The 25,518-nt window shown below is 45.0% G+C and overlaps 2 protein-coding genes across 4 annotated transcripts in view; one reads left to right on the top strand and one right to left on the bottom strand.

Moving 5' to 3' along the window:
* Nucleotides 1-14,515, bottom strand: part of SEPTIN10 (septin 10) — a 52,405-nt gene extending 37,890 nt beyond the window's left edge. Inside the window, exon 1 of the mRNA XM_033838418.2 lies at nt 14,355-14,515. Within this exon, the coding sequence (XP_033694309.1) occupies nt 14,355-14,381 (27 nt within the window). The 5' untranslated portion in view covers nt 14,382-14,515. The remainder of the gene's footprint in view (nt 1-14,354) is intronic.
* A 400-nt stretch (nt 14,516-14,915) lies between these two features.
* Nucleotides 14,916-24,011, top strand: LOC109549325 (ankyrin repeat domain-containing protein SOWAHC). 3 transcript variants are annotated; one of them, XR_012325557.1, is made up of 4 exons: nt 14,916-16,425; nt 17,541-17,670; nt 22,370-22,495; nt 22,841-24,011. XR_012325557.1 is itself a non-coding variant. In XM_073790922.1 (3 exons), the coding sequence occupies exons 1-3, from the start codon at nt 15,281-15,283 to the stop codon at nt 22,421-22,423; spliced, it is 1,329 nt and encodes a 442-aa protein (XP_073647023.1). In that variant the 5' UTR covers nt 14,916-15,280; the 3' UTR covers nt 22,424-24,011. The 3 variants fall into 3 exon arrangements, 2 of the variants coding, with proteins under 2 accessions (XP_073647023.1, XP_073647022.1); XM_073790922.1 differs by having other exon boundaries at nt 22,370-24,011; XM_073790921.1 differs by lacking the exons at nt 22,370-22,495; nt 22,841-24,011 and adding an exon at nt 18,400-19,295.
* The last annotated feature ends 1,507 nt before the right edge of the window (nt 24,012-25,518 follow it).

The following is a 25,518-nucleotide window of genomic DNA, read 5'->3' as shown; positions in this document are numbered from 1 at the left end:
GATGTAACTCCATGCTTGTCATGTGTATTACAAATGTCTTTTCTGGATTTGTCACTGATCTTCTTGGTTTCCATAGAGCTCAATCGAGCAATCTTTTCTATTATGGGTTCTTCCTTAAATGTAAGGCTTAGAAAATCTTTCCACACTCCAAGTTTTTTAAAAACATGAATCTAAATTTTTTCCGAGTTCTCTCATGGCTTCAGGTCTTATACAGAAGCTTTTAAGCCTTCTAAACATTACTTTCTAGTTCTGTGTGAGGTACTTTTCCCCAGTGTTGTTGGCCTGTTGCAGCATCAGGGGACAGCAAAGCATATTCAAACATCTATAGTCTGTCTCATGGAGATGAATCTCCCAAGGGAAAAAGCAGGACCCACGAATGAACTAGAGAGGCTGACCTGACACAACAAAGGGAAACTTCTGAAGGTCTCTAAAAAAAAGGTGTCTAACAAGATGGGCTGGGCTGCCCGGGAAGGATTCAGCTGCTGACCCGGGCAAACTGTGGCGCCAGTTCCTGCTCTGATCTTCTAAGTTCGCTTTCAACTCAGAATGTATGACCTGTGAGCAAGCAATGAGGAAAAGTATGTGATGTGATGGAGAATGAAGGATGAGTCATGGGAAACTGCAAGTACAGACAAAGTGGATTAAGGAAAGACAGAACACAACCACACCTAGTTGATACGGAAAGGCTTATTTAAATGAAAAGTAGATGGTTTGCATTCCAGGGAGAGGTAGTATGTCCCAGGCAGGCTAGGTGACAAGCCAATCAAAGTTGAGAAGTCAATTACTTAGGACAGGGGAAGGCAGAAAAACTCGTTTAAAGGACTTAAAATTGACAAGGAACATTTGGGGAAGAAAAGAATACTCAGAAATAAGTGAGAAATATATCAATATACATTGCTTTTCGTTTATTCCACAAATATACACAGTATTTACTAAAAGACCTACATTTTCAGGACCCCAGGCATTGAGGCTCAAAGGTGAATAAGTCATATCTTTGCGGTTTGAATTTCAGCACAGGTAGGAGACGTGCATACAACTATGGACAGGGCACAGGAGTGGCTTGTGGTGAAATGACGCCTGCACTGTTAGAGATGGCACTGCCAAGAAAAGGCTTGAGCTGAGCCTTGAGGGAGAAATAGGAATTTTCCTAGCGAAGGAGAAAAGGACGTAAAGGAGTCAATGTGTGCAAAAGCATGAGCGCACCCCTGGCGTGGCTGGAAGCTGCAGTAAGTGCAGTGTAACCTAAGGCGGCTTCAGTTTAAGTGCGAGGAGGACAGCAGAAGGCAGCAGGGTGGGACATTCCCTCAGCCTCCCAGTGAGGCCAGGAGCACCTCCACGCCTTTCAGACAAAGGTAAACTGATAGGCCGCAGTGCTTAGCAGGAAAGAAAATTTGAGTTTAAGGTTCCTACGGCCCCGGATCCCTCAAGGAGCTTCCACCTAATCACTGGCATCTTTAGTCAAGTGTAAAATAAATCTAGGGAAATTTTTACAGGGTTATTAAAAACAAATACAGTGGTAGTTCCCATTTGCCTTAAAGTGTCCCCTGATTCCATAAGACTTGTACTCTTCCACATAGATAAGAGCACTAAAAATCCAGCCCAACTCACTAGGCCAGTCAGGTTTACTTTTCACACAGAACATAGTTAATACTATACTAGTTAATACTATATTACTAGTAACAGTTTAGAAGTTATTATCCCATTTTTGTAAGTCAGAAAAAGATAAATCTTCAAAAGGAAGGATGAAGTTGCATATACTGAGTCTATACTGAAATACTGGCTACAGGGAATATTTTTACAAAGATTAGAAGCAATAATTATGAAAATTAAGAGAAATTATATGTGATATTAACTGGCAAGAAAAGAATATAAGATTTTGTTGACACCATGGTTACAAGTAAAAATTATACATATGAGCAAGCATGTATAGAGTCTGATTCTAAAGGGAAGAGAATAAATATTTCCTTTTCTTCTTGACATCCATTAATATTATCATTTGGGCTTCCCTGGTGGCGCAGTGGTTGAGAGTCCGCCTGCCGATGCAGGGGACACGGGTTCGTGCCCCGGTCCGGGAAGATCCCGCATGCCGCGGAGCGGCTGGGCCCGTGAGCCATGACCGCTGAGCCTGCGCGTCCCGAGGCTGTGCTCCGCAATGGGAGAAGCCACAGCAGCGAGAGGCCCGCGTACCGCAAAAAAATATATATATATTATTACTTATGTGAATTTAACAACGACTAATGTAGAAAAAAGAATATGTCTTCCTCAAATATCTATAAAAATGCATTTATTTAACAGATATGAATTGAGTGCCTCCTATATTCCAGGAACTGTCCGAGGCCCTGGGGCTGAATAACTTAATAAAATAGAAGAAAACACATGAAGTCATTATGGAGCTTCCATTCCAGTTAGGGGAAGAAAGGCAAAAATCAAAGTAAAACACATGCTCTGATGTGATAACAGAGAATAATAAGTGCAGCACAGAACAATAAGGCAGCAGAGGGGGATGGGGGTAGGAAATGAGGCGGAGGCATGGCTCAGGGGCACCGCTCTGAGCAGGGTGGTTACAGGGGAGACGGCAGCTCAGCGAAGGCCGGAAGGAGCACAGGGAGCAGAGCGGTGAAGGGGCACCAGGAGGAAGAGCATTCCTGGCAGAGGGAATGGACCCCTGCAAAGATGTGGCAGCTGTGTGCGCTCCTGGGTTCCTGGAACAGCAAGCAGGCGAAGCAGCAGAGGGAGAGAAAGGCAGAGTGGTGCCGGACCTCACAGGGTTCCCACGGCGTACTGAAGAACTTGGCTTTGAAGGGCTTTTAGCATAAAGGGACGTGAGTTATCTTTGTAGTAAAAGATTCATTACAGCTACTGTGTTGAGAGGACACTGAAGGATGGCAAGGCAGAAGCAAGGAGACAAGGTGCACGGCTACTGCATTAACCCATGGCAGTCTGTTAGCGGTGGAAGAGGTGAGATGTGGGCACATTCTGGATCCACCTCGACAGCAGAGCCAACGGAACTTGCTGAAGGCTCAGTGTAGAATGTGGAGCGATGTGGAGAACGGTTCCAAAGTTCGGGGCTTGAACACCGGGGAGGAGGGAGCTTCCCTTCCTGGAACTGGGAAGACCGCAGAAGGAGGGGTTAGGGAAGGCGGCTCTCCTTGAACTGGAGATGCCTGCTGGACGCTCAAGTGAAGGTCCTGAGTAGGCAGCAGGATGCTCAAGTGGACAGAGCAGAGATACCCGGACTGGAGGTAACAACTGTGACGTCATCTATACATGGCAAGTCCTCAGCGCTGTGGGACGAGGTGAGTCACCCTGGGAGTGAAGGTGCTTAGAAAAGAGAGGGCTCCCAGAACTGAGCCCTGGGGGGACTCTGACACTTCAAGTTTGGGGCACTGGGAGTAATCAGTCCAACTGACTGAGAAGGAACAGTCAAAGAGGGTGAAAGAAATCCGGATAAGTATGGAGTCCTGGAAGAAAGCTTTGGAAGAGAACGAGTACCACCCCCACTCCTTGACCGACCGTGTGCGGCTGCTTTCAGGACACAATGTACACAGAGACCACATGGCTCGCAAAGCCAAAAATGTTTACTATTTGACCCATTAAAGAAAATGTTTGGCAACCCTCGACCTAGAAGGATGAGCCGGTGAATGAATGAGGAACATGCAGTACAGTCTGTCGGCAGCATCAAGGCCTCTTGAGCCGAGTGGTCACGACATGAAGGAAGACAACTCAGCACGATGCTCCCGCATCGCATTCAGCTGTGAGGACGCAGGAGCGGAGTCCGGCACCGCTTGACTGCAGGCGGTGTGGGTTTGCCGGGGGAGAACGATGAAGCGAGAGAGGCGGCTGAGACGTGCCACGAAGGGACAAGAGGGCATGGAGGATGTGAGGGGAAGGGAAAGGTGGCGGGATCAGAGAACCGTGGGACCGGGAGCAGCTGGTGGGGTGAACAGGAAGAGGGGAGGTGTGGTCAGACTGAGATCTCAGGGGTGCCCTTATGGATGATGACAAGGTCAAGGTGCTCCCCACTAGAAGGTGAGGCTAAAGTAGGGTGGAGAGCAGGACACTGAAGGAGAGGAGGCGGGAGGCTGAAATGGGCCGCGATCACACAGGTCACTCGCTGGAGATCCATCAGGCCCTGCGGCAGGAGGCGTTTCAGAGATGGCTGAACAGAGGCGGTGAGCATACAGTATGCCAGGCCCGTAAGAGTCAAAGCCCGGAACTTTCCAGGATGAGAGCGAATGATGGGGAGTGGCGACCACCTCCCCTCGGGGCTCTGTGCTGCCAGGTGTCTGTGAACCACAGGAAGCTTCCACACACAGCCCCCCGCTGCCGGTCCCCTCCTCCCTACGTCCCCCACAGAGGCTCCTCCTCTCCAGTCAAGGAGCTTCCGTCTGAGGAAGGCAAAGATTTCCTAGCTACAGTACCCAAAGCATGATCCACAAGAGAAGAATGATAAACTGAACCTAATAAACTAAAAAACTTCTGCTCTTCAAAACACACTGTTAAGAGAATGAAAAAACAAGACACATACTTGGATAAAAGATTTGTAAATCATTTATCTCATGAAGAACTTATGTCAGAAATATCTATTTTTAAAAACTTGTACAACTCAAAAGACAATAACTCAATTTAAAAAAACAGGAAAAAATTGGAACAGATGCTTCATCAAAGATATAGGGATGGCAAATAAGCACATGACAAGAGGCTCAACATCATTAGTCATTAGACAAATGTAAATTAAAACACAAGGTATCACTACATACCCATCAGAATGACTTAAAAAAAAACTATCTGGCAAGGATGCAGAACCATTGTTAGTGGGAATGCAAATTTTGGCACAAACATTTTGAGAAACAGTTTGGCAGTTTATAAGGTTAAAACACACGTACCGGGCTTCCCTGGTGGTGCAGTAGTTAAGAATCCGCCTGCCAATGCAGGGGGCACGGGTTCAATCCCTGGTCCAGGAAGATCCCACATGCCGCGGAGCAACTAAGCCTGTGCGCCACAACTACTGAGCCTGCGCTCTAGAGCCCGCAAACCACAACTACTGAGCCCAAATAGGGGCAGAAAAGTGATAGAGACTAGGAGGAGGGCTGCAAAGAAGCACCAAGGAATGTGGGGTGGAGGATGCTGGAACAGTTCTCTATTTTTCATTGTGGTTGTGGTTACATGACTGTATGTATTCATCAGAACTCATGAAACTTTGTACTAAAAAAGTAAATTTCACTGTGCATAAATTATAGCTTAATAAAAAAGTTAATTCTTAAAGATATAACAAAAATTTTTAAGTAAGTAATCAATACATGGGAAAGCAGTAGCTAACAAAAACAGAATATCTGCAGACAAACTAAATGATTTAGATGATACATGTATGATTATTTGTGAGAAGCAATAAAAAAGAAAATATTCAACAAAATATGCAAATATGCAATGAGAATAAAACAGTCTCTCCAATTGTTCAAATTACAGTTAAGTATTAGGTTCTTTTGGCTCTCAGAGTCATGTGGAAACTGTAAATTATAATTCTTTTCCACACAACAGAATCTCTGTTACTATATGACAAGCAGCCTATCTTTTCCCGAAACAGAGAGCCCCTAGAAATTGTCTCAATGACCGAGGTCACAAGAGAGAAGGGTTAACATGACATCAGTGTAAATGCATGGCTTAAGAAGGCTGCTGGGATTTCCCTGGTGGTGCAGTGGTTAAGAATCCGCCTGCCAGTGCAGAGGACACGGGTTCGAGCCCTGGTCCGGGAAGATCCCACATGCCGCGGAGCAACTAAGCCCGTGTGCCACAACTACTGAGCCTGCGCTCTAGAGCCCGCAAGCCACAACTACTGAGCCTGCATGCCGCAACTACTGAAGCCTGCGCGCCTGGAGCCCGTGCTCTGCAACAAGAGAAGCCACTGCAATAAGAAGCCCGTGCATCGCAACGAAGAGTAGCCCCCACTCACCGCAACTAGAGAAAGCCCGCGCGCAGCAACGAAGACCCAATGCGACCAAAAATAAATAAATAAATAATAAAAATAAATTTAAAAAAGAGGGCTGCTGGAGCTAACTGCTTATGGTGGCAAGAGATACAAAGGTCGGGAGCACTAAGCAACTGCCAAAGCCATGTGCCAGGGCCCGGGCCAAAGAGGCACCAGCACAACAGGAGAAAAACAAGAGACAGTCTGTTAACAAATTTTGAGAGAGTTAACCCTCAACCCCCAAAACGGAGATAACAGTACTCGGCTCATGGAGTCGGGAGGAGAAATGTGATAATGCAAGTCAAGCACTTGCCCCAGTGAATGCATGTTAGCACGGGGAGCATTCAGTTACCCCAGTGGTGTCCCAGACAAAAATATACCTTGAATACTTTAGTGTTTGCAAAGATCTTTAGAGATTACCAGACCACTAAAAAAGTAAAGATTCATCTAAATAAGTTGAAAATAATGGTTAAAGTTTCCTTTAGTTTTTTAAAAATATACATTAAATTTTAAAGCTATTTTTTTCATGATTGGCAAATACAATTGAAAGGCATCTCGTGATATTTTAAGATTGAGTATACAGGCTGAGTCTGAGATGAAGAATCTTCTTCCTGCCTAAAATATTACTTCTCTGCTGATCCATGGCCATCTCTTCCTTTAATACTAAGCTCAATATTGAGTTTTGGCAAAAAGGCCTCACTCTTTATATAAATTTAAAACCAGTACAAATCACCATCTCACATATAGGTTGTATTTTCCAAAAGTTCATTTTAGTAAGCTTTTTGGATCTGGAATACAGTTTCCATAGAAACAACACTACAGTTAAGGTCCTGAGTAGGTTCACAAATGCCTTATTTAACCCATAATGTACAGACGATTTACAGTCTTAGACTAAGTTTTCAAATCCATCAGCAGACAAAGTACACCTGTTGCCCTATTCCTAGAAAAACTAACTCTAGATCATGCATTCTCAATGGGGGGTATCCCCTCACCACAAAGGTGGTAGAAATTGGTTCTTGGGGGACCAAAAAAAAAAAATCAGTGGTTTGTGGACCTCCAAAGCTCAATCAACCCTATCTGAAAAAATTTATTCTTTAGTACTGAATTCCTCTCATTAGGGAAAACTTAATTAATTGGATCAATTAATTTAATAAGACTAATTAAATGTTATTAATTAACTAAATTTGATTTAAATTTCATTTTTCTCCAGAAAGGGCAATAATGAAAAATGATAATTACTGCTCTAGACAAAAGACTGAAACAGGCCACGTTTGCATGCAGCATTTCCCACCTTCCTCCGCAGCTCTCTCCACGCTGCCCTGCACTCCAGTCTCTTCACCCAGGTTGGTCCTAAATCAACTGCCCACCTGTTTTCACTGCTAATTAAACTCCTTTCTCGGTTCCCGAGATCTCACCAGCGGTTAGGAAAGTGACCTCTGACTAACCTTCCCCAAGCTAGTTACACTTTCACAAGAGGAGACTTGGTGAGGAGAATTCAATGCCTTTGTTTCTGAAGCCCTGAGTCACTGCCCTGAAGACTGAGCATCCTAGCTACCAATTTGCCAATGAGGACAATTTCCCACTTACACATACAGGACGGTCCCAGTTAATAACTCATCTTAAAACAAAGCTCCTTTATAACAAAGACATCTTTTAATGTTTGAAAATCATTCAAGCAATCCTGGCTTAATTAATAACGCAAAGTAACAGTCCAGTTAGTATACACTCAACTAAGCAAAAATATCACTGTGCACAACTTACATTTGTCCATGAAAAAACGAGTACAGACCACTCACAAAACATTTATGGTATCCATCAATATACTCTCTACCTAGCATTTCATTACTTATGGCCTCTTCCTGCACATACCAATCACACTGTCTAATGAGAACAAAAGGACTCCTCACTGTCTCCATAAACATGGTCCGAATAGAGGGCAGGATAACCTTGATCCGGTTCTTCAGAGGAGAGGGAAAGGAAACCAGAGAAGACGTCCCACAGTTCTTGCACCTCATCTTTGGTAAGCCCTGTGGTTGTGTGACGCCAGGCTGCCTGAAACTGGCTTGGAGGGGCCGGGGACCCCATCACACCTGGCAGGAACCTGCAGGGCCAGCCCGTCCTCCCGGTCCCTCCGCACACACGTCTCAAACAGAAACTGCCTCTTCTCCTTTCCCCCAACCTTAACTCCTTCTTATGCCTCACGATGCATATTTTATTTTTTCAGCATATGTCATAATTTTAATACTTGCTTCAGTTGTTTTACTCAGGTCTGACATCCCAGAAAACAACCCTATTCCTCCTATATAATTTCTACTTCTGTTAATAAGTATTTCTGAAACACATACTTTGTGAACTAAATGACTACCATGCAACCTCTGCTCAACTGCCATATGCTTACATTTCCATCTGTCCGTTGTCTCAGGCCTAGATTCCGGATGGCCTTAAATGGAACACGGCTGAGAGGGTGTATCTTTATCCCTCTCCCCTAACAGAGGTTCCACAGCCTCAGCCCTCCATGTTCATTATGGCACAGCTGCCACTTCCACTTACTTGCATCTCCAAGCATCTTCCCTCATAACACAAAGAAATGGGAGTGAAATTCTGACACCTAGGTTCATTTTCCTCCACTTCATTTCTCCCAAAGGCTGCATTTCAAAAATCTTTCACATGCTCTGTTTGACTCTACCTTCCTTTTGTAGTCTCAATACCCGGTTCATTTTTTTTAATTTGCCCCAACAATTTAGTTATTCCATAATTTAAATTTTTCTAGTGTCAGAAAAGGCAGACTGAAAGAAATCTGAAAATTCTAGAATGTAGTCAATCATGGCTCCTGAGAGAATATGGTCACAATGTTTCTCAAAACAGATGCTCCAAACACATGGTCTAAAAGTATCCTGTCCTTGGAAGTGCTCCAGAAAACCCAGGGCTCAGAGCTTCCCTAAGCTGGTAAAAGTCTAACCACACACCTTCATTTGCCTCTGACAGGGAAAGCCTGCAGATAGCCAAAAGGGAGCTTGTACATCCCTGTGGCATTATTTAAATTAACCAAAACAAATGAGGAAAAAGGGGCCATCAAAACACAATTCTGGACAACTTTAAGATTAGCACACAAAAGTTCACCTTTACAATGACTAGTTCTGGAACGAATCACATAGTGTAAGGAACCTTGAGTTCTATTGTATCTAAACTGCTTCAGCTAGATCCTCAATGAAGAAATCTCCGGACTTTTTGAGAAATACAAAGAAAGTAGTTAATTTCAATAAGTGTAACTGCCAAATACAAAATTTCAAAGACAGGAAGAACACTCGAGCAGAATATGCGTATTTACTAAAAGTAATAAAAAATTCTAAGCATACTAAATCATGATTGGTTTTGAAGGTATTTAAAATGGTAGTTTTAATCTTGTGGTTTTGTTATTGAGACTGTGAGCTGCTTATTTCCGTGATCTTCAAATCAGTGGTAGACACAAATTGTAAAAGGTGTTAAATAAAATTTTAAAATAAAGCATCATCTAAATCAGACTTTCTCCCAGATATGATCAAAAGGAAGTGTAAAAATTATTCTCATTGAAAAAGCCTTGAGAATCAGGTATTTTGTACTAGGAATACTTAAAATCTTAAGCAGAGAAAATTAATTTAGTATGGTTAAAAATAAAGGGCCAGGGACTTCCCTGGTGGCACAGTGGTTAAGAATCCACTTGTCAATGCAGCGGACACGGGTTTGAGTCCTGGTCCAGGAAGATCCCACATGCCACAGAGCAACTAAGCCCGTGAGCCAGAACTACTGAGCCTGTGCTCTAGAGCCTGTAAGCCACAACTACTGAGCCCGTACACCTACAGCCCGTGCTCCGCAAGAGAAGTCACCTCAACAAGAAGCCCGTGCACTGCAACAAAGAGTAGCCCCTGCTCGCCACAACTAGAGAAAGCCTGCATGCAGCAACAAAGACCCAACACAGCCAAAAATAAATAAATAGATAGATAGATAGATAAAAAATAAAGGGATAATAAATATTCTTGAGAAGAGTAAGTCTATTCTGTAGTAAACTACAAAAATTTAAAACACCCTCTTTCTCCTTTCCCACAGGCCCAAATAAATAAATAAATAACCAACACAAACAGTTACAGTCTGGAACTGTGTTAGGATCAAAATCAGCATGGAAAAACCTCAAAAGCTTGGAGGAAGGTGGAGCCTCGTTAGAACATAAATGCAGACTAACAGCTCCTAGCTGCCCGTAAGAATTTATAACTGATGTGTGTAACATTCAACAAGAATAAAATGATTCAAGGTGAACATACTTCCCATATAAAAAATATTCAACACCGGTCCTCAAAGACGTATAATCATGGCTACGGAGGATACAAAGAATATTACAGGTTGCTTTTCCTGAAGACAGATCATTTAATTTAGGGGGTGGGGGGGAAATGCAAGGTTCACTAAAATTTAATTGATGTGAAAAGTTAAGTAACAATACAAAACATAAGTTAGGAGGTATTGCAAGGAAGCACATGACTAGTGGCAAACAAGCAGTACAACAGACTGCCACAGGTTAAAGTGCTCTGGGTAAGCTTCAGAGAAGATGGGCCAGGAACTCGGTCTTTCACTATCTTATGATGATTACAGGAGCTGGACCAGTGGGAAGGGATGTCTCTCCAGATCAGAAACACTGAGACGGTAATTAACTCCAGGACATAAAAGAGAAGAATTAAAAGTCACAACTTCAAGGTAGAAAGTAAAACAAATGAGGGAAGCTTCTAAGATAAAAAAATTATCCTCACTGAATGATAACTGAAAAAGAAACATAAGAGTTCAAAAGTATAGCATCTGAAACAGGAAATGACAGAGGCAGTTTGAAATTGAAAAGATCTGGACACCATTTAAAAGCTTTGGTAAGGATAGTCTGAAGAAGCAGAAAATTATGAGTGTGTTTCTCAAGAGACAGGAAAAGGTAGTCAACGTCATCACAAGATCCACTATCAGAGTCAGCAATAAATAACTATACAGTCAAGATCTCTTGAATCATAAAACTTATGCAATTACTAATGGGGGACATGTGGAGACAGTGGCAGGCACAATATGGCCCAAAGCAGACCTCATCATCACTAGCTGTGATTCCTTGAGCATGCACTAAACCTCCCTGAGTCTTTTTAATACAACCTTTGAAGGTCAGTTTCCATTTACAGTTATTACAAAATACTGGCTATACCCCCTGTGTTGTACAACATATCTTTGAGTCTTAATGTCCTCTTCTATGAAAAAAAAAGGTCTGAAAATCTGAAGAGTTTCAAGTGAGATTTAACACAGAGCTCTTTAAAAACTAAAGGTAGAATGAAAATGAAAATACAACATACTAAAATCTGTGGAACACAGCTAAAGCCCTGCTGAGAGGGAAATTCATTAACACCATGTGCCTATATTAGAAAGGAGGAAAAGTCTCAAATCAGTGATCTAAGGTCTCCCCTCAAGAACTTAGAAAAAGAAGAGCGAAATAAACCAAAAGCAAGCAAAGGAAATAAAGATAAGATCAGTAATCAGTTTATTGAAAATATAAAAATAATAGAGAAAAACCAATGAAACAAATAGTTCTTTGAAAAGATCAATGAAATTGACAAACTTCTAGCAAGACTGACAAAGGCAGAAGATGCAAATTACCAATATCAGGAATGAAACAGGGACTGTCACTACAGACTGAAGAAATCAAAAGGATAATAAGATAATATTATGAACAACTCCATACACAGAAATTTGACCACTTGGAAGGAATGGATCACAAAACCACACACCATCACAACTCACCCAATGTGAAATAACGTGAATAGCCAGATAACTAGTAAGGAATTGAAATCTGTAAGTTTAAAAATCCCTCTCCGTAAACTAATATGTAGACTTAATGTAATATCTATCAAAATCCCAGCAAAATTCTTTGTAGGTAGACAAGACTATTCTAAAATTTATAATGAAAGGCAAAGAAACCAGAATAGCCAAAAAAATTTTTGAAATATAAGAATAAAGTGAGAAGCATCAGTCGACTCTATTTCAAGACTTATTTATGTAGCTACAGGAATCAAGACTGCATGCTAACAGAGACCCCAGAAAGAGATCCACACAAACACGCTCAACTGATTTTTGACGAAAGTGCAAAAGCAATTCAAGAGAGGACAGATAGCCTTTTCAACAAATGCTGGAGCATCCATAAGCCAAAAATGACCCTTGACCTAAGTCTTGTATCTTATACAAAAATTAACTCAAAATGGGTCATAGGTTTAGATGTAAAACAAACTATAGAACTGTTAGGAAAAAAATTAGAGAAAACCTTTGGTATTTTGAGTTAGGCAATGGATTCTTAGACTTGACACAAAGGTACAATCCGTATAACGAAAAACTGATAAAATGGATGTTATCAAAACTTTTAAAAATGTTTGCTCTGCAAAAAATTCTTTAAGAGGATGAAAAAAACCCACAAAGAATGAGGAAAAACATTTGCAAGGACTGGTGTCTAGAATATACATTTTAAAAACGTCTAAAATCAGCAGTAAAAAAAAATCCAATTAGACAATGTGCAAAAGAAATGAAGAGATGTTTCACTGGAGAATATACAGATGGCAAACAAGCACATTAGAAAAATGCAAGTTAAAACCCCAATATATCATTACGTACCTATCGGAAGGTCTAAATAAAAAAACAGGAACACCAAGCGCTGGGGAGGATGTGGAAAAACTGGTCTTGCATACGTTGCTGACGGGAATGAAAAACGGTGCAGAAACTCTGGGAAAGAGTTCGGCAGTTTCTTATGAAACTAAACATGCAACTGTCATGTGAATCCCAGAGAACTGACGACTTACACCTTCCTCATGCTACATTACTAAAGCAGCTTTATTCATAACAGCCCAACACTGGAAACAACCTAGGTGTCCTTCAAAGTGTGGTATATCCACCCCCTGGAATACTACTCAGCAATTAAAAGGAACAAACTAATGATACTTGCGACACCTGAATGAACCTCCAGAGGACGCTGCTGAGTGAAAAATATCCAATCCCCAAAGGTTACACACTGGGCGATCCCATTATATATCAGTCTCGAAATGACAAACTTACAGAAATCACAGACTGCAGTAGTTGCTAGGGGCTAAGGAGGAGGTGGAGTGGAAAGGAAGTGGCTGTGGCTACAAAAGGGCAGCGACGGGCCCTGGGGCGAAGGAGAGCCCTGTCCTCACACAGCAGAGTCAGTGTCCTGGATGTGCTCTTCACTGTAGTTGGCAGCATGTTATTATTAAGGAAGACTGGGTAAAGGGTGCTGGGGAATTCTGTTACTTCTCACAGTTGCACAAAAATTTACAATTATCTCAAAAAGTTTAATTAAAGGTAAACTTATTGCAAAATAAGCACAGCAACTGACAAGAAATCCACCATCAATTAAATGATTAAACTCTCTCCAGCCCAAGTTTAATTCTGAAGACTGAACTTCACTCTGAAGCAAAGAGTTTAAAACACATTTTCCTCACCCACACGTGCACACAAACACAGCAACGGTAACAAGGCAGTCCAGACAGGAAAGCTGAGACCTCCCTAACGACAGGACACAGAGGAAAGAGACCTGGGCCGAATCAGGACAAAAACCCTCCTCCAGGCTCTATCAAACAAACGGGCTGTGTGACTTGGGAACATCACCCAACCTCTCAGGTCCCCACAACCTAAACTTTTAATCTGGGAGACTGCTTAGACCAGCACTTTTCAAACTTTTTGGTCTCAGGCCCCCGAAGAGTTTTTTTTTTTGATTCCCTTATTTTTTTATTTATTTTTTATTTTTTTGCGGTACGCGGGCCTCTCGCTGTTGTGGCCCCCCCGAAGAGTTTTTGTTTACAAGGATTACGACCACTGATATTTGTAGTATCAGAGATTAAAACAAAATTTTCAAAAGGCAAGTGGTCCTTCCACAACTTATAGCGTCTGGAAAACTCCACGGCACTCACAAGAGAATGAGAGTGAAAAGGGCAAGGAACAGCTTGGAATGGCCGAGGACACAACTGTGACCATCCCACGGCTTACTCTGAAATAAGATCAGTGCATAAAAGGGACTTGAAAGGTAGAGAACACCGAACAAATCAGCCACATCAGTTATTTTAACAGAAAAGGGCGCCAAGGCGGGAGAAAAAGTCTCCAATCCCAAGGAGGTCGATACTGGGTAAAATGGGGGGCTTCTATAAGCCTGGGAGGCCGAGTCAGTGGGCCAGCCCGCCACCGGCCCGCTCTCGCGCGTTCGGGACCGTTACAGAAACCGCCCCCGCTTCAGACTCAACTTCAGGGTAGACGGGAAGCCCCGCGAAGCCTCCGCCGCCGGGAGGGGCCGTGGCAGGAAGGCGGGGGTCCCGGGGAGGGGGGGCGGGGGACTCACCAGGTGCCGCGCCACCTCGGAAGACATGGTACGAGCGGGGCTGGGCGGGCGGAGGGCCAGCGATGCGGCTGCAGCCGGCCGAATGGCGCGTCCGGCGGCTGAGGGGCGCTGGGGGCGGGACGGGACAGGAGGGGGCGGACGGGAGGGAGAAAGGGAGGAGCGGCGGAGAGGGGTCCGGCGCCCTCAGTGACGTAGACGGCCGGGCGGGATGGCGCGGGGCGGGGTCCGGTCGGGAAAGGAGCGGAGCTGAGGGGAGGGGTCCCGTGGCCTCAGTGACGTAGGGTCCGGGCGGATGGCGCGGCGGGCAGGGGTCCAAGAGGGAGGGGAGGGGAAATGAGAGGAAGGGTCCAGCGGCCTCAGTGAGCTGGGTGGCGGGGCGGGCTGCGCGTCTCCACCGCGCCCAGATGCCGCGCGCGCGAAGCGGGCCTGTCACAGGAGTGCCCGGACCTTTTAGAGAACCACCAGTTAGTGCCGGGGAGGGAATGGAGCACACTCGGGACGCTAGGAGAAAGACGCGCTGAAAAGCGAACACTGCTTTTCCGACCGCCGGGGCGGGGCTGAAGCACAGATTGCGGCCGGAGCTGGCGCCGGAAGTGGGCAGGGTCTGGGCGTGTCCCCTGGCAGGAGCGGCCATTGTGGACCGCTCACGGGCCGGAAGTGGGTGGAGCCAGGGCGTGTTCTCCGGGGAGAGCACTGATTGCGGCCTGCGCGGGGACTGAAAGGGGGCGGGTCGGACAGGAGCGGGGCCCGCGGGAGCTATAAGGCGGCCAGTGAGAAGGCCGGAAGTGGGCGTGTCCGTCCGGCGGGGGCGTGTCCGCGGGCGCGGCCGGGGGGCGGTGGCGGCTAGTCAGGCCGCTGCGGCGCCCGAGGGGCCTGAGGAGGGGCCGGCCGCGTCGGTGCGGAGCCGGCCAGGTGCGCGGCCACGGATGGAGGGTCCAGTGGAGTGCGGGGCCCGGGACCAGGCCGAGCTGGAGCAGCCCGTCGGCGGCGCCCTGGGCGGGACGCCCGAGCAGCGCGCCAGCGGCCGCCTCAGGGAGCCGGGGCACTCGGCGGCAGACCCCGCCGACCCCTGCGACCCCGCGGACGAAGCCCCGAGCGCGCCCCCGGGGAGGCGGCCCCGCGGCGGCCCCGCGGAAGAGGGCGCGCGGCCCGAGGTGCCTGGCGATGCGCCGCGGCCCGGCCGCCCCGCGCCCCGGGAGGCGGCGGGCAGCTCCCCGCAGCTGCGGCGCGGCCCCGGGGGCGCGGACGGCGCGGCGGCAGAGGAGGAGGGCGCGGGCGCGCTGACGCTGGACCCGCTGGAGCACGCGTGGATGCTGTCGGCCGCCGACGGCCGCTGGGACAGCCTAGAGGGGCTGCTGGCCTGCGAGCCCGGCCTGCTGGCCAAGCGCGACTTCATCACCGGCTTCACCTGCCTGCACTGGGCGGCCAAGCACGGCCGGCAGGAGCTGCTGGCCCTGCTGGTGCGCTTCGCGGGCCAGCACCGGCTGCCGGTGAACATCAACGCGCGCACAAGCGGCGGCTACACCGCACTGCACCTGGCGGCCATGCACGGGCACGTGGAGGTGGTGAAGCTGCTGGTCGGGGCCTACGACGCGGACGTGGACGTGCGCGACTACAGCGGCAAGAAGCCTTCGCAGTACCTGAGCCCGAGCACCGCCGAGGAGATCCGGACTCTGGTGGGCGCCCTGGACGAGGACGAAGCCGAGAGCACGGCGGGCAGCGGGGGAGGGCGCTGGAGGCTCTCGAGGGTGCTGCCCTCGACCCTCATCTCCGGCAGACTCTCGCACGCTCTGGAGGACGGCGGGGACCACCACCACCATCACCATCACCTGGCCGAGGGATTGGCTGCGGGCAAAGCGAAGGAGCCGGGTCGCAAAGCCTCGGGCAGCTCTAGTGGGCGGATGAAACCCAGACTCAACAAAATCCGCTTCCGAACCCAGATCATCCACACCACGCCCTCTTTCAGAGACCTGGAGCAGCCCCTGGAGGAGGGGGAGGACGAAGAGGAAGACCGGTCTTTTAAAGGCCACTCATCCTCATTCAAACTGAGACCCAAGTCCAATGTATTTGGGTAAAAATGATTTTAGAACGTTCTAAGACTTGTTTGTCGTCTTAGGAATAGGGTACTAGGTGTAGACAAGGAAGTGAGACCAGAAAAGACTTAAGCTAAATGCTGCATTCTTACTTCGGGGGGTTGGAAAGGATGGGGAGGAATTCTCCTTAGCAGTATGGCTGCAGTGGATTTCCAAGCGATTCCTCAAACCTTGACCTAGGCCTCTTTTCCCCCTGCCACCCTTCTGCGCTGGAGTCCCTGTTTCTAAGGACTGAAAGTGTATCAAAATCAGGTGCAGAGTTGATGACTGAGGGTCCCTTTGATTGAAACATTGCCGGCTACCATGCAGAGTAAGGAGCATTGCACATTCGTATCTGTTTTTAATAGTGGCGACTCTTCCAAGAGCAACAGGAAATGCAAATTGTAATGAAGCTGGTAGTGTTTGTAAGTGTGAACAAACCGACATACTACCCTGTGTTTTTACTAATTGCATTTGATTTTAAGATGCTACTGAAGGTCAGGTCAGAGTTGAAATGCACAAATACTAATTAGAGAATAATGTGAATGCAATTGGAAATCTCTTGGTACCCTACTTGTAAGTAGTGTTCACCTCTTTTCAAAAGCAATTTCAGCTTTGGTCACTGAACTAAAGAAATAGGCAACATTCACTTTTGAGTTAATCTGTTGTGTGGTTTCCTCTTAATTATCTCTAATACCACTGCACTTAGTATTAAGGTACATTATTAATAACTACATAAATTTTTATTTAAAGAAAACACTTTTTAGCAACCTATGGTACTTTTAAGTAAATGTTACCTCTGGTTCTGATTCTCACTAACTTGTTTTGCTTTTCCAAAAGTCTGAATTTGTCTGAGTTTTTATTCTGGGGGTAATTTAACCGTTAGTTCTACTTGGCCTGACCCTATTTGACAGTGCTTAGAGTTGAATTGCCTACAGAAACTGTTTCTGGTTTAGATTATTAACAAAAATTGACATAAATGTTAATGAACTGATGCTTCTGTGAAGTAATTATTAAATCAACTTAATATTCTCACATAAGGTACACTTTTTTTTTTTTCTTTTGCGGAACGCGGGCCTCTCGCTCCTGTGGCCTCTCCCGTTGCGGAGCGCAGGCTCAGCGGCCACGGCTCACGGGCCCAGCTGCTCCGCGGCATGTGGGATCTTCCCGGACTGGGGCACGAACCCGTGTCCCCTGCATCGGCAGGCGGACTCTCAACCACTGCGCCACCAGGGAAGCCCAAGGTACACTTTTTATTTTACTAATGAAATACATTCATAGTCTCAATACTTTGTAGCAGTGTTTTGCAAATGTTTAAAATACTCAATCTTTTCAGTTTTCCAGTGTTTCCTTGAATCTATTAGAGACATGGAATGAAGTTATTGGAAAGCTGGCTAGTAAATCTACCCAGTTAAAAATAGCACTTTATAAAAGGGAAAAGAAAATAGATGGGACTATTTCTATATTTAAATGCTGCTGGTTATTGAATCCCTTCACATATAAGTGAAAAAATATCGGTCATTAAAATTAAAGACTCGTTTAACTGTGGTTCTTAATTATATTTCGTTCAAATATGTTAGGGTGAATGTCTTTATAATTATTGTTAATTTAGCTCACAGGCATATTAAATTCACTTGTAACAAGATTCAAAACGACTTGTGGGAGACTAATTCCAAAACGTCCTTCTCCCTTGGCCTTTTTGGTCTCATAGTTGCTGCAATATAAGTATTGCAGCCTATAGTGATGACAGAGTGAGTTAACAGATTGCAGAGTGAATGAACCAATACATGAATTGCACAGAACTGCAGTGGTTAGAGAGTTCTTAGATCTTTAATTTCCAAAGTTGTAGAAATTTGTAACAAGTTGGTCACACCTCTCTAGACAGCAATTGATTTTGTTTAAAGACTAATGAAAAACATTCACATAAAATATATAAACCATTGTCCATTTGTGTGCCTTTACTTTTGTTTTAGGATTATGGAAGTGGGATATGTACATTTGAGAAGCACTTTTATCCATACATGTGGGTGAAAATCTAATTTTGTATAAATCAAAATTAGGTTCCTTGAAGGTGAAAAGCAGTCATCTGTTCCGGATCATAACCACATTGCCTGTGTCTAGTGTGGGATAAGTTGTAACTTCTCACTGAGTCTAAGGTTTCAAGGACGTGTGAAGCCAAAGTGAACCATAAAAACACTGCGGAACCACCTCCATGTTCCACTGAACAGTGTTAATCTCTCAAATGTGTATGTTAGTGCCTAATTGCACAGAATCTGTAACTTGCTAGATCTTTAGGGATGGAGTCAATACTTAACTTGCTTTTCACATTAAAGAATTCAACTTTTCAGATAAAATATACTTTAAAATTTCAAAAATCATTCCTGGGGGAACTTTTAGCATTCCTTGTCATGATGTACTTGTGTGCAGTAAGTGCAGCATTTGCAGCTGCTTAACTCTGTTCCTCTTATTTTTTCAATTTCCAAATTGAGATTATAAAAAGCAAGTGATTTGTGTAATTTGATGTTTGTGGAGTTGTGCCTACCATTAATGGAAATATGCACGTCAGTTACTCAGAGGTTGTTGATGTGAAACTGTGGTTAGAAATTCCAGGTGTGTCGGTGTGTTTCTTACAGGTGCACTGGACACTAGTGAATTTGTCACAGCTCTCTTCACTTTTATGGTGTATAAAGTACAGCTAGCTTATAAAACTTGAAAATATGGCACTAGTCTATTCATGCCTGAAATCTTGGAGTCCAGGATGCCTTGTCTCTTACTTTTCAAATAAGTGAAACTTTGGGAGTTTAGAATGTAAAATTTGTAAAGTTTGTTTTGTCAAAATAAAACGTTCACACTAGATTTTTCCTCTGAATTGTCTAAATCGCTATAGTTCTTTATATTTTTACCTGTCTGGGGTTTTACATTTCACACAATGCTTTTTGGAGTTTGCATCTATTTGATCCTTTTTCTATCCCTTAAATCACTGGCCATATATCCTTAATTTACAGATAAGGGAATGAAGGTTGTTGCTGTTCAGGGTCACAAAGTCAATGACAGTAAGATCTCAAGACTTGATGCTTTTCCACAACATTATCTTTTCTGCACTTTGAATTGCCAAATTTTGGCAAAGGTGCTGCAGCTGGGCACCAGTAGTGGAGGAATCAGCTTGGGGAGAGGGTAGTACCTCTACCACTACCTTAAAAAAAAAAAAATTCAAATGAAAGGACCGACAAGGGATTAATCTCCAAAACATGCAAACAAATCAAAAAATAGGTGGAAGATCTAAATAGACATTTCTCCAAAGAAGACATATAGTTGGCCAAAAAACATATGAAAAGATGCTCAACATCACGAATTATTAGAGAAATGCAAATCAAAACTACAATGAGATATCACCTCACACCAGGAAGAATGGCCATCATCAAAAAATCTACAAACAAATACATGCTGGAGAGGGTGTGGAGCAAAGGGAACCCTCTTACACTGTTGGTGGGAAGGTAAATTGGTGCAGCCACTATGGAGAACAGTATGGAGGTTCCTTAAAAAACTAAAAATAGAATTACCATATGACCCAGCAATCCCACTCCTGGGCGTATATCTGGAGAAAAGTGTAATTTGAAAAAATACACACACCCCAATGTTCATTGCAGCACTATTTACAATAGCCAGGACATGGAGGCAACCAAAATGTCCATCAACAGAGGAATGGTTAAAGATGTGGTACATATATACAATGGAATATTACTCAGCCGTAAAAAAGAATGAAATAGTGCCACTTGCAGCAACATAGATGGACCTAGAGATTGTCATACCGAATGAAGTAAGTCAGACAGAGAAAGACAAATATATGATATCCCTTGTATGTGGAATCTAAAAAGAGGGGTACAAATGAACTTATTTACAAAACAGAAATAGAGTCACAGATGTAGGAAACAAACATGGTTACCAAAGGGGAAAGGAGGGGGATAAATTGGGAGATTGGGATTGACATATACACACTACTATATATAAAATAGATAACTAATAAGAACCTACTGTATAGCACAGGGAACTCTATTCAGTACTCTGTAATGACCTATATGGGAAAAGAATCTAAAAAAGAATGGATGTATATATGAGTGTAACTGATTTACTTTGCTGTAAAGCAGAAACTAACACAACATTCTAAATCAACTGTACTCCAATAAAAATTAATTTAAAATAATTTTAAAAACCCATGGCTCAAGCACACACCAGCTACCATAAACCCTCCCTTCCCAGCCTGGAGCTTAAGGAAGATGGGAATGCCTTTTTCCATTTCCTTTAATATCTATCAAACATTGGACATTAATGAATTTATTTCCTCATTGCCTTTGATCTTTGTTTTAACCAAGTTCAGCAGGTGGCAGAGGGACTTGTGAATCTTTGCTGTAACTGTCCGCCATTGGTCCCTCTTAGGAAGATCCTGCTATGATTGCTGCTGGGGCTTTTTGTTGTTGCTGTTAATTTAGGACAGCTTATAAAACAAGATAAGTCTAGTTTCCATTTCTAGAATGACTTCTTTCCTTAGAAGTACTTATCTTAGAAGGATTCATTGAGGAGCCCCCATGAAGATATCTTTAATTTTTCCTAGTGAAAGTATTTTTTGTTTTGCTAAATACATGGTATTATTTAGAGTTTCTTGTAAATTAATCCTAAAAGTACTTGGGAATTTGCTGCAAACCAGTGTCCCTTCAATGATGAGTCAAATAGTTACTATTAGAGGGCTGGAAGGTGACCCTTCCTGAACCTGTTTTTCAAGATATAGCAGCAGAGTTGTTTGCAACACTATCAGATTTCTTTTTTCTGAAGTATACTGCTTTCATGTTACCAAACTTTTTTCTCCTCAATCTTCTCTTCAAATGTCAGTTTTGTCTCAGGAAGTGACTTCCCCATTCAGCTAATAAAGTGTCTGCTCTTCCATATTTATCGGGGAATGAATGACAAGTGTCCCCACCGGCACAATGCCTGGCATGTCGAAGGTACACAATAAGTGTTTTGTTTTAATGGAAAACACTAAGGAAATGTTTCATAATGTTGCATCACAATGATAATTTCAACAATATGCATTCATTCCAACTGAATAAAGGTAAGAATTTTTCCTACAATGTGGCTCTACTGCCAGCCAACCCCTGCATCTGCAGCCCAGCCCAAGGAACAACCTATTCCAATCCTGGAGGTAAAATCGGCTTTATTAGGATTTTACTTTGTAAGCAACTTAAGAGATTTTCAACAGTAAATTTGATTATAAGGAGTTTTACCTTACAAGTTTATTCAAGTACATAATCCCTAGGAGAATCTGCTTTAACTGGCTTTAAATATTCTAAGTATTATCATGCATACAAATGACTACTTATTCTGTGAAACCATAAAAAGCAAGAGAATAGGGAGATGAAGTTTATTTCAGCTTGGAGAACTTTCTAATAATCATTTTGAACATGCCGTGGACTGTCGCATAAGGTAGAACACTCAGCCTTTGGAAATATTTGGTCAGGGGTTGCATGAGGACCTGAAAAGCTAAAACAGATCGTTTTAAAGCACCCCTGTGACTGATGCAGTATTGAGAAACATTGCTCTAGGCCTTCCACTCTGACCAAAGTTTCAGCCCAAATTTGGCTGACTTAGAATGAAGTTTAATAGTAAAGTAGGATCGTAAAAGTTTGTTGTTTTTTTGTAAACCAAGCTTTACGCCGCTCTGATCAAAGAACCTGGAAGCACCTGTTAGAATATTCTTCTGGGTCTCTAAGAAACTTTGAGCTAAATACTCTAGAAAGATAATTGAGAATCCTTGACATTTGTCCAGAAGTTTCCAATATTGACGAATGTGATCTTCAAGTTTTGTCTTCATCCGTTCGGCCTGCTGAAACAGAATCCCGTAGACTAGGTGGCTTGTAAACAACAGTTACCAGTTGAGCTTGTTTTTCACAGTCATGGAAGCCGGGGGCACAAGATCAAGGCCCCGGCAAATTTGGTGTCCAGTGAAGGCCCGCTTCCTGGTTCACAGATGGCCGGCTGTTCCCTGTGTCCTCCCGCTGTCGCGTCAGAGGGTCTCTGGTAAGGGCACTAATCCCGTCATTAGATGAAGCCCTCCAAAAGGCCCCACTTTCTCACACCATCAGCTTGGGGTTTGGGTCTCAGCACGAATTCTGGGGGACACAAACCTTCAGTCCATGACGAGCTTGCATTCACCAGGCAGTTACTTAGTTGCAGTCAGCAGTTTCATGCCCTGCTGCAGGCTGAGTCAGCACCGCGGGGATTGAAAGCTGGCCAAGGGTGTTCTTTGGCTGTAAACACCGTCAGTTCTCCCAGGAGGCAGGCTGTGTACGCCAGGCAAGGTTTTAAGCACTTTATGAAAAGTAAGCTGTTTAATTCTCCCACCTCCCCCCGCCCCAAATCTAGCATCTACGTTTCGTGATGAGGAGTCCATGGCAGAAACTGGCTGTTTGCCCAAGTTCACAAAGCGAGTTGGCAGCAGAGCCTGGCCTTGAACTCAGGCAGCTGGGTGCCAGGCCACACGGGGACCACGAGCTGTGCCACTTCTCTGGGAGCACAGAAGGCAATGCTACCACCCTGTGATGCAGAGAACGCACTGTCCTTGTGGAAGAAGAGACCAGACAAACCGCAGACAAGCACGAATGGGCGAGACAGATTGGACTTGCACATTTAATATTGTTTCCGCACAGGAAAAGAATAGAACTGGACTTTTGGGTGTTTGGTCCTTTCCATCTCACCTAGGGTAAAATTCATCTGTGGTGGGAAAGAACATCTCCTTAGCTCCCAGTGGTGGAGTTGCTAAAACGTGCGGTGTGTGGTTACGTTTCTCTTTTTCCTCTCCAACCTCCACCGACTTGTCTGAGCACTTGAGCTCTAGTGGAAGGGCCCATTCTGCATAATCCTGGGATTATAGGTAGACCTGGAGGAGAACCACCAACACGGCAACCACTTTCCTTACCATAAATTTCTAAATTTGTAACCCACTAATTCCGAATTTTGAAATCTCATTTTGGAATAGGCAGACGCTTGCCTTTGCTCTGCTACAAAGGGTGATGGTTGAAGATGGTTGAATGTCTTTAAGAACATAATCTTTTTTTTTGAAGTTAATTTTCTCTCTTTTTTAAAATAGATTTATTTAATTAATTAATTTAGGTTTTTGGCTGCCTTGGGTCTTTGTTGCTGCACGCTGGCGGCGAGCTGGGGCTACTCTTCCTGGCTGTGCGCGGGCTTCTTATTGCGGTGGCTTCTCATGTTGCAGAGCACGGGCTCTAGAGCGCAGGCTTCAGTAGTTGTGGCTTGAGGGCTCTAGAGTGCAGGCTCTGTAGTTGTGGCGCATGGGCTTAGTTGCTCCACGGCCTGTGGGATCTTCCCGGACCAGGGCTCGAACGGGTGCCCCCTGCGTTGGCAGGCGGATTCTTAACCACTGCGCCACCAGGGAAGTCCCAAGGACAGAATCTTTAAGGATATTTGCTCATTGCTTGCAAACTACTCTTAAAAAATGTTACTCGCTACAACTTTGATACCCAATTAACTATGCATGAACTTCAAATGAATAAAAATGCCTTGTTTTAATTTATTTACTATTTTTATATTTTAAAAAGTGTATGTTCGTGGACAGTTAGAAGAAGAAAGGGCGGAAAGTAAAGAGTACTCATTTCTCTGCCATTTGCATCTCCGTGTAACTCCAGCTAACGGTTCCTTCTATACTTCTGGGTATTGGACTTTTCTTTAATTCAGGCTGGCCTCTCTCCTTGATTTAAAATGATTTACCCAGTTTCTGCTGGGTTATATGGAATGCAGACATTGAAGAAGTGAGAAAAAGCTGGTATTGGGCTTCCCGCCCCGGGGCGCCCTTGCCCCGGGAGGCGTGCGCACGCCCGCCCCAGGGCTTCCGCCACCGCCGCCCGCGCCGGCTTCCTGTCTCCTGTCTCACTTCCAGCCCTTCGCTGCCCACAGCAGGCCCTCTCCAGGCCCGGCACCCTTCTCCGAGATGCGCAGGCAGCGGGGTCGCTTCCTGCCGCTGCCCATTCCCTGCCTCCGTCCCCAACCCTGACCAGTTGACAGTTTGCCGCTGCGCGCCGCCCGCTCCCGGGGCCCTGGTTTTCTGGACCCTGTCTGTTCCCAAAAGCAGGTGTCTTCGTCTCGCCCAGCCACCCTGAACGTGCTTCCTCTCAGGAGCTGTTTAAAGACTGAGGAATGAACGGCTCTTCTGGTCGCCTGGCCCTCCCGCCATCTATACTTTGCCCACAGCTTTCGGATCTCCAAGAAGGGTGCATCTGGAGCTGCTTTTCCTCAGACCTGTGCTGAGTGGCGCTGGTGGAGAGCTGCTAGGAGGTGAGTCTGGGGTCTGTGTGAGGCCATGTTGTCCGTTTAAAAGCCATCCCACCCTGGTTATCTTCCCCAAGGCCTTGCCCAATGCCTGTTCCTGGCAAAGTTCTTTCCAGGAGAGGTAACACGTTAAACCTTAATCGCCACTAGAAAACCGTGCATTCCTTGATCAAAAAGCTGGAAAACCACCTTCAAACAAATTTAGCGTCCTGAAAAGACTCCACAGCAAGATTGGTAAGGTTGGGGTGGGGAGAGGAAAGAAGGGAGAGAGGACCCAGGAGAGCCTGCGGTGGGGAGCACTGGATGGCCATCTTCTCCTGCGTCATCTTTGTGCCCGTTTAAGTCTACAGAAATATGATGGTCGCCTTTCTGTGCACCATCAGGGCTCGGCATCCCCTGTCAGTCTGCAGGCTCCAGGAGGGAAGCTCTGCATCCCCTGCTGTGGCAGCTGTTTGCATCAAAGTGTTCAAAGGAGACCATGGGGGCCTGGATGTGGTCTGAGGCTAAGATGAAAACAACGCCATGGTTCAGCCCATCATACAAAACTGTTTTGCGGGAACCTCCCCTATGTTCCTGGAGGTCAGCTCCTCCTTCCTCCCTGGCGGGGATAATAGACTCTGACCCTTCTGCTTGCGGCGGGTTCCACGCACTTCCTGCCGTCTCTTGCTTGAACACAGGTATCTGTTTATTCAGGTGTGGGCTGTGTTGCAATTAATCCCTTAACTAACTGTGGAGCAAGTGAACATAATAGAGGC

This window comes from Tursiops truncatus, chromosome 14, assembly GCF_011762595.2.
Source record: "Tursiops truncatus isolate mTurTru1 chromosome 14, mTurTru1.mat.Y, whole genome shotgun sequence".
Classification (NCBI taxonomy): domain Eukaryota; kingdom Metazoa; phylum Chordata; class Mammalia; order Artiodactyla; family Delphinidae; genus Tursiops; species Tursiops truncatus.
This window is presented reverse-complemented; position numbering and strand designations above follow the sequence as displayed.